We start from the raw sequence: 9,133 nt of genomic DNA, 5'->3' as shown, positions 1-9,133 counted from the left end.
ATTATATTTTTAAAATATTTTTATAAAAAATTATATTATATAATAATATCTTTAATAAAAGTAGTTAGTTAATAAATTTTAAATATAATAATTTAATTATTTGTCAAGTAATATAAAATAAAATTTAATTATTTTATATTTTTATGTTACAGTTTAAAATATTATTTTAATATAAATTTTTAATATTATAAATTTTTTTTGTATAATAATTAATTTTAATAAATAAAAAATATTCATATATTTTATATTTATATATTTTATATTTAATTATTTAAAAATAAAAGATTCTGTTGCTTTTTAAAGTATTGTGTATTAAAGTATTGCCATTTAAAGTATTTATTTATGTATTAGAATATTCTATATTTATTAGAGTCCATCAATGTTCTTCTTTTATATTAACCTTTGATTTTTATCTAATAAAATCTAATGGTCTATATAAGTGTGACTTATTCAATAAACACATAATTGTTGAGCTCATTTTAGATAAATGTTATTTTTTAGTTTAGAATTTATCTACCAAATTCTCTCTTTTTTATTCCTTTATCTTAAAATTACCACTTTTTTAGGAATTTACTGCCTTTATAACATGCTCTTAATGCCATGATTCTTCATAACTTAATAGTGTAGTTATTATATTGTTCCTGATATTATCTTGTAACAGACTAACATCAGATTTCATTTAATTGTTATCTCATATATTATTATTTGTCTAGAATAGTTATTTAATATTTTTTTTTTGGTGACTTACATAGTAGTAATTTGTTGTAAGTAATTTTTGCTATATAAATTGTTAAATTTAGGAGTAATTATAAAAGTGAGACATTAGTATATAATAGCATCTAGAAATCCAAAATAATTTAAGCATAAATTTTATGATTATAAAAATCAGATCGAATTGACAAATTCAATTGAATTAACTAAAAATCAATCACTAAATTAATTTGATTTAATAAAAAATTGGTTAAAAAATTGATTATTCGATTAAATTGGTATGATTTTTTAATAGTTAACCGATTAAAATAATAAAACATAAAAAATTACCTTTTTTTTTAAATTATATATATTTTATATTTTATTATTTTCGCTTCAATTTCAATTGAAATTTAATTAAATTTTAAAATTTTTGAATTTCTAATTCTAATGGCGATTCGATTTTTAGAACATTAATAAATCCTTTCTTCGCGTACCCAAATAATGTTGTTAGAATTGGATGATTTAATCTGGAAGATTTGCTCAAGCGCAAACTCTGGTTCCATGTTCGATTCTCTAGCAAGAGATTCCTCATCAGAAAGACATTCAGACGTGTGAGACAAGTGAAAAGAACGCCATGATTAAGAGTTTGACACTAAGCACAAGCTAATTAGGCCAAATCAAACATTGCTTTTATTTAATGATGATAAAATCCCTGTACATACAAGAGCATCACGGCGAGATGCTCAATGATTTCATATAATAATTCATACCATCATAGAGAAATCGGTAACATGCTCCTTCCAAATACCATCATCCAGATATTCCTCAAAAAAACTTGCTTCACCACCACCTGATCTCACAACTAATGCAGCACTGCTTCTTGTCCCATAAAGACCCTGCATACATAAAACATATATGGAATACTCGCAAATTCGAATATCTCATCAGAATTTATCCACACTATTTATTAGAGTTTATTTGTGATTTAGGAGTTCCAAGAAAAATTATAGAAAAAAAAAATACTATTGGTACGTACACCAAACACTCTTGACATCCTGTAACGAATGAAAAGGAAAGGATATAGTATTATAATAATAATATTAGTAATTTACCAGTGGTGTTTCTATTTCAACAAAGATGGAGCTCAAATTAAGTTCCCAATCAAGAGAGCAAATATGAGGTAGACCACTCTCCTCAGCTTTAACTTTGTCCTTCAATATCTTTTTCATCGTCTCCTTCACAGGAATCTCACCTTTCCCATACTTAGCAAGTTGTTCTTTGAAGCTCACTTCAAGACGTTGAGTCTGCAAAATGTACATATTAAAACAAACAGAAAAGGGAATTTTATTAATAAAGAGAATAGTTATATTTACTAAAGATGATTAGTTTATATTTTAACTTTTATAACTCCAATACATTTCAATCTTCATTGTAAATCCAAGTGAGCATTTAATTAAAAATAGATAAAGGATATATTTTTATTTCAAAGAATGACCTATTGTTAAACATATTTTATGATAAAAAATTTTATATCAACTATTGTATATTTGTTTGTATCGTTTTATACATTTTTAATTAATATACGTTTTGTATTTAAAACATAATTTATATTAATAACTAATTTTTTTGTATACATATAAGAGTATCTCTAATGGACTAAAAAATAGAGTTTGGTTATTATTATGTCAGAGAGAAAGAAGAATTGAAGCCTTGGAGTAGAGAGAGAGTGAGCTCCCTCACCCATTATTCAATCAACATTTGCCATTTGACAAGTTATGTAAAAAAATAAATTATTATATAAAATATTAATTAATTAAATAGTTATATTAAATAATAATTATTTTAATAATAATTAATTTAATAATAATTATAGTAATTAATTATATTAAATACTAATATTTTTATTTAATTAATAATTTATATTAAATATTTAACTAATAATTAATTAAATAATTAAATTATAATTAATTTATTAATAATTATAATAATTAATTAGATTTTTATTTAATTAATAATTTATATTAATTATTTATATCATAATTAATATTAAATATTATTTATATTATTATAATAAATTATAATTAATTAAATTTACTTATATCAAAAAATAAATTTAATTTTTATATTTAACAAAATAATTTTTGTTGGGTTGGTTATTTTAAATAATAATTAATTTTGTAATAATTATAATAATTAATTATATTAAATAATTATATTTTTATTTAATTAATAATTTATATTAATTATTTAAATAATAATTAAAATCATAATTAATTTATTAATAATTATAATAATTAATTAGATTAAATAATTAAATTTTTATTTAATTAATGATTTATATTAATCATTTATGTCATAATTAATATTAAATATTATTATATTATTATATTAAATTAGCCGTTGTAAAATTAGCCGTTATAAAATTAGCCGTTAGAAATTAGCCGTTATTATGTTACCGTTATTATTAATAAATTAATATTTTGTTACTCTATATATACCACTTAGATATACTTCTATTCTCACACTTTCTATTACTCTTCTTCATCTTCTTCCAAGTACATGAGTAGTTATCGTGGGGTTACAACCATAGTACTTGAGATTGTAGCATTTTCAAACCTTTGGATATGACATGCATTCTTTGGAGTTTCTGGTTCAAATAACGATATCAACGTGTTAGATCGTTGTCCAGTGTTCGATGATATTCTAAATGACCGTGCTCCGGAGGTAAATTATATTATTAATGGTAACAATTATACTATGAGATACTATTTAGCAGACGGTATTTATCCTGAATGGGCCACATTTGTCAAATCAATCTCAAAGCCACAAGAGGAGAAACGCAAGTTATTTGAACAATACCAAGAAGAGCAAAGAAAAGATGTGGAACTAGGGGTGGCAACGGGGCGGGTAGGGGCGGGTTTTTGCTCTACCCGACCCCGCCCCACCGTACACCAACCCGCATAGAACCCGCCCCACTTCTACCCGCGGGTAGTAAAACGCTGAACCCTAACCCGCCCCTGCGAGTACCCGCCCCGCCCCTACCCGCCCCTATAATTATTAAAATCAAATAAATAAAATTAAATTTCAAAATTTATATAACCATCATCACATACATAACATAAATTAAAGTAAAAATTTAAATATGATACAATATTATTAATTATTTACTAATTATTTTACATATATTATACATATTATATATTAAAATAATATATATTATATATATATCGGGGCAGGTAGGGGCGAGTATTACCTAAACCCGACCCCGCCCCGCCCCTCCCAAGAACCTGCCCCGCTAAAAATCCGCCCCGATGCGGGGCGGGTAATTACCCACCCGAGCGGGTAGGGGCGGGATGGGTACCCGCGGGTTCGGGTGGTATTGCCATCTCTATGTGGAACGAGCATTCGGAGTGTTGCAAGCACGCTTTGCAATTATACGTGGTCCAGCTCGCTTTTGGAAAAAGAAGAAACTTGCCAACATAATGAGAGATTGTATTATATTCAATAATATGATTGTTGAGGATGAAAGAGACACTTATGTAGAAAATTTTGCTCAAAGCTTAGAGTATGATGATATCAAAAATGGCTTATCATAACCTCAGCTGGGAGAAGAAGATTTTGCACCATACCATCAATTTCTCCAAAGAAATGCCCAATTTCAAAATAGGCAGCATCATAGACAATTGAAAGAGGACTTGATTGAACACATATGGCAGTTTCACAATACTTGTCGTCAACTATAGAGTTTAATTATATTTTTCTTTGTATTAAGTAATTTTACAAATGAGTGTAATCTCAAATTATATATTGTGTATTATTGTTATATATGAATTTATTTAATAGTAATATCTTTTAGTAGTGAATTATTTTTAAATTTATAAATTTAAATTATATTATTGAAAAAAATTAATTACATTTATTTTAAGTATTTCAATTAATTAATTAAGTGAGACCACAATAGGGACTAAAGTTAGTTCCTCCTAATGGAGAAGAGAGAGATGCTTTGAGTTCCTATTTAGTATTTTACTGTTTATGACGCAAAAGCTGATGTAGAGTTACTTTTTTATGACAGGTGGACCATAAAAAGGAATTGGGATGAGTTTTCTATTGGAGATGGTCTAACATAGTTATTTTATAATATAATAAAATAATCATATTAAATATACACTAAAATTAGCTACTAATGTAAAATATATATTAAAATATAAAATAAATATTAAAAATAAATTAAATTATACATGTATTTATACACAAATATCCAGTGATTAATTTTAATATATAAATAATATTTTTATAAATGTTATAATGTATGATGTAATAATAAACAAATTATGCCAAGTTATTTGGCGGTATTAAAGAGTAAATTTCTTATAATAATATTATATGATTATTTTCTTTTTATTAATATTTTAAATTTTTGTATTAAATTATAAATTTTAAATTCTAATAAATATAAAAATAAGGTATTGATGTAGGTAATATTAATAAAAAATGTGTTATCCTCTACCATTTTTGAAATCCTTATGCATATATATGTAGTAACATATATACCTTGTGCCATGGCGTGTCAAGTTTGGCATTGGAAAGCACATGCAGTCCTGGAGAAACCTCCTGAATGCTAATCTGTTGTCCTTTGGGCCTGTTGGAGATGTATACCATGCATTTTGACTCAATATCTGCAACAATTAAATTGAACCCATTGTACTTATCAGCCTCTCCTTTTAGGCTTTCTGCAAATTCTCTGGGTCTCTTGCTGCTCTGCATTAATTATCCATTCAAATTCATGTTGTCTGATTATGGTAAATTATATGATACATATCTTTCTTTTTATGAGATAAAATAGTATTTGAAAAAATTATATCCACATTTTGAACAGTAATAATATAATAAAAAATAACTACAAAAAAAATTTATATTCTCTTTATATAATGTTAGTCTGTATAGTAGATTGCTCCTCTGATTATAGACCTTTTTCTTTATTTATTGTTTACTGATTAATGAACCATACCATTGACACAATATTTTACCTTAAGAAACAAGAGAGGTAGGTCACCACGCGATTTGGCTTGGGGAGAAGAATGAAGCTCCAAAACATTGGTAAGAAAAGCAACCTTTCCTTCTTTGGAACAAGCCATCCATGTCCCTCCTCCTATCTCATCTTTTCCTCCCAATATGTCACAACCTTCCCACCATGACACTGCCTTCGTAGGCCTAACCTTAACCAAATTAAATAAAATAATTCATTCATTAAAAGAAATTAGTTTTGCTTAAAAGGAGAAAAATAAATTGAAACACGTGCCTGTTGTGATACTCGTCTCTGTTGTTGAAAAGAAGAAAAGGGTAGAGTGGGTGGGCTTGCCATAGAAACAGAGATATACACATTCTTACATGAAACACGAGTATTTTATATTATTACTCACCAATCTAGCTACAAGCAATGAAATTTAATTAATTAAAGCACTCTGATAATTTTGTGCGTGATGCACTATAATACTGTGAGTGAGAGGCTGAATTTGAATTTATAGTTACATGCTATGTGTTATCCACTTAATCCTTAAAATTCTTTGAGAACTTAACGATAAGATTGATAAATTTGTGAGTTTGACTCCTCATAAATTGATTTTGGATTTTTGCATGAATTGAGAAATTAATGTATGAACTAGCTCTAGATAGGATAAACCTCATAATTTTCATAATTTAAGAATACATTTTCAAAATTGTGTGAAATCATGGATTGGTGGGTATTTTTCTCTATCCTTTCTTGTTATAGGCACATGTTTAATGGCATAACATGATGCTTTAAGAAGAAGAAAATTTATCATCTAAGGAACTAGGGATTTATACTTTATAGCCATCATCCATTTTACGAAAGTATCTATTGTAAATCAATCTCTTAGAGATTACTTAGATATTATTAAAATTGAATCAACACTAAATCTTTAGCTTTTTTTTTTAATAATTACCTTAGACGCGTAGTATTTTTTTTCTTGCTTTAATAATGGTTGTATTAAACTACATTTGATCCAAAATTATTTCATATAAATTTAATAGAAGTTAAATGAGTGAAATTAAAAGGTAATTGATAATTTACGCTTGTTTGATAAAATTTTTATTTTTTAAGAGTGACTTATAAAAATTAATTTTTAAAAGATAGTTTTTAAAAATTGTAGACTTATACATCTATATTTAATAAATTAAATTAAAAATAAATTTCAATAAGTACAAGTAATAATAATTGTATTTGATAAAATAATTTTTAAAATTTAAAAATATTATAATAGACATAATTATAAAGATTAAATTTAAAATTAATTAATGTACGAGATTATATTATATTTTTTAATTTTAATAAATATAAGTCAATTTTAAAAAAATTTATCTTAAATATTTTTAAACTTATTCATATCTTTTAAAAACTATAAACACAAATATATTATTTTTTTAATTTATCAAACATAAAATAAAAAATATATATACTTTTTAAAGTTACAAGGGCTAAAATTTTTTTATCAAACTAAACCTACAATACTCAACTCGCCTTTTATTATTTAAATGATTTGATGCACATGCCAAAGAGTTACCAATACAACACATAAATCATTTGTTCAGAAATAGCAGACATAGAAAAAAAATCTAGCAGAGAAAGAGTACGTACTCCGTACTCAAGGAGAATGAGAGAAAGAGAGAGCGGGAGCGAGCGGTTGAAGGTAAAACACGGTGAGGAAGATAGTCATGCCATCGGAAGAGATAAGGGGGAGAGCGTGGGTGGGTGTGTATCCGGTGTTAAGGAGGGTTCTTCTCGAGAGGGGTTAGAAAAGCCATCCAAGGTCTCTTTTCGAGATAAAGTCATTGGTGCAGAAAAGTTTAAGGCCTTTGCATTAGTAGGATCTTTATCTGGGGATGGTATCGCGACGGTCACAAGTAAGCAGGGTGATTCTCGTCCACCAAGTGTCAGTTTTACCAAGGAGGCAAAGAGCTGTCTAGTTGAACATTATAAGGAAGTCATCGTGATCAAGGTGCTGGATAAGCATTATGGCTACACGGCTCTCATGCATAAGCTTCGGATAGTATGGCGCATCAAAAGAGGGTTTGATTTGTTGGATGTGGGATTTGGATATTTTTTGGTTAAATTTGATATTGCTGCAGATCGTGAGAAAGTCATTCTTGGTGGCCCGTGGTTGATAGACGGTTACTATGTTGCAGTGAAACCATGGGATGTGGATTTTAGGCCATGCAAAAAATCTTTTGGATCAACGCTGGTATGGATTCGAGTCTCGGAACTTCCAATTTGGCGCTACCAAGAACAAGCAATGCTGCGAATTGCTTCTGCAATAGGGATTTCGGTGAAAGTAGATTTGGCCACTAAGCTTGCAGAAAGAGAAAAATATGCCCAAGCTTGTGTTCAAATTAATCTTGAGTTGCCTGTAATCAAACATATTATAGTGGAGGGTGTGACTTATGAAGTGGAGTACGAGAGTTTACAGTTGATTTGTGCTACTTGTGCACGGTATGAGCATGATAAATTGTTGTGCATGGAGAAGGAGTCCTTGGAAGGAAACGGAAATTCCTTTGGTGATGGAAAAAATAATGAAGCCCCGACACTAGTGCCACACAACAATCATGAGATTCAAAAAGAGGCTGAATCAGAAGCTCGTGATTTGGGTGAGAATCCTCGTAATTTGTGTGAAAAATTAGGAGTTGTTAAAGGGAAGGATGTGGTTACGGAATCATTGGCTCCTCACGTGCCTGATGGTCATGGTAATGAGGCATGCATGGATGATGAAGAGAGCTGGCAACAAGTGCTGCATAAGGGAAAATTCACAATGGGCCAGTCATCATGTTTGAAGGACCAAGATGGAAAGCAGCACAAGTTTGGTTCGAGAAGGGTTCCAAGACCCAATTTGCATGGTGATGGAGGCAAATCAATTGGCATTAGGATCGGAAGCGAGAAAACCATGAAATTGCGCCATCTCCATCGCGCAGAACTCCTGCACGTCATAGAATTTCTCTACGGAAGCGTCATCGGCCTTCCTCCTTACAGAACTCGCCAGTTGATAAAAATGGTGGCACAACGGAGAAAACCTTAGTAGATGAAAGCATGGCAGGTGCAGTGTCAGGGGGTCCGAAGGTGAAAATTATTGAGGATCAGAGTGTGCCAGTACCGCAGGACAAACCACCTATTGAGGTTGGTGATTCTGTTTAGAGTTTATGTTCTTATTTATTCTGTCCCTATTATTTATGGATAGTTTAAATATGATTGTTTGGAATATTAGGGGTGCTTCTAATAAGTTAGCCCGGGTGCATTGTAAGGAACTTGTTAGAAAATTTAGACATGTTTTCTTTATTGTGGTTGAAACTCACTCCCCTTTTCAGCATTTAAAATTATTTTGGGAAAGGTTGGGGTATCACTCTGTTGGTATAGTAGAAGCAGAGGTGCATA

At 28.9% G+C, this 9,133-nt stretch overlaps 1 protein-coding gene across 1 annotated transcript; it reads right to left on the bottom strand.

The window, feature by feature from the left end:
- Positions 1-1,411: 1,411 nt before the first annotated feature.
- LOC130934613 (uncharacterized) lies at positions 1,412-6,555 on the bottom strand. Its single transcript, XM_057864170.1, has 5 exons — positions 6,538-6,555; positions 5,721-5,909; positions 5,245-5,451; positions 1,806-1,997; positions 1,412-1,589 (listed from the first exon to the last, which is right to left on the bottom strand). Exons 1-5 carry the CDS (start codon positions 6,553-6,555, stop codon positions 1,458-1,460), a joined length of 738 nt encoding a protein of 245 aa, XP_057720153.1. The 3' UTR covers positions 1,412-1,457.
- Between the last annotated feature and the right edge of the window lie 2,578 nt (positions 6,556-9,133).

Source organism: Arachis stenosperma, chromosome 6 (genome assembly GCF_014773155.1).
Source record: "Arachis stenosperma cultivar V10309 chromosome 6, arast.V10309.gnm1.PFL2, whole genome shotgun sequence".
NCBI lineage: Eukaryota > Viridiplantae > Streptophyta > Magnoliopsida > Fabales > Fabaceae > Arachis > Arachis stenosperma.
The sequence above is the reverse complement of the archived record's forward strand: the minus strand, read 5'-3'. Positions and strand labels throughout refer to the sequence as shown.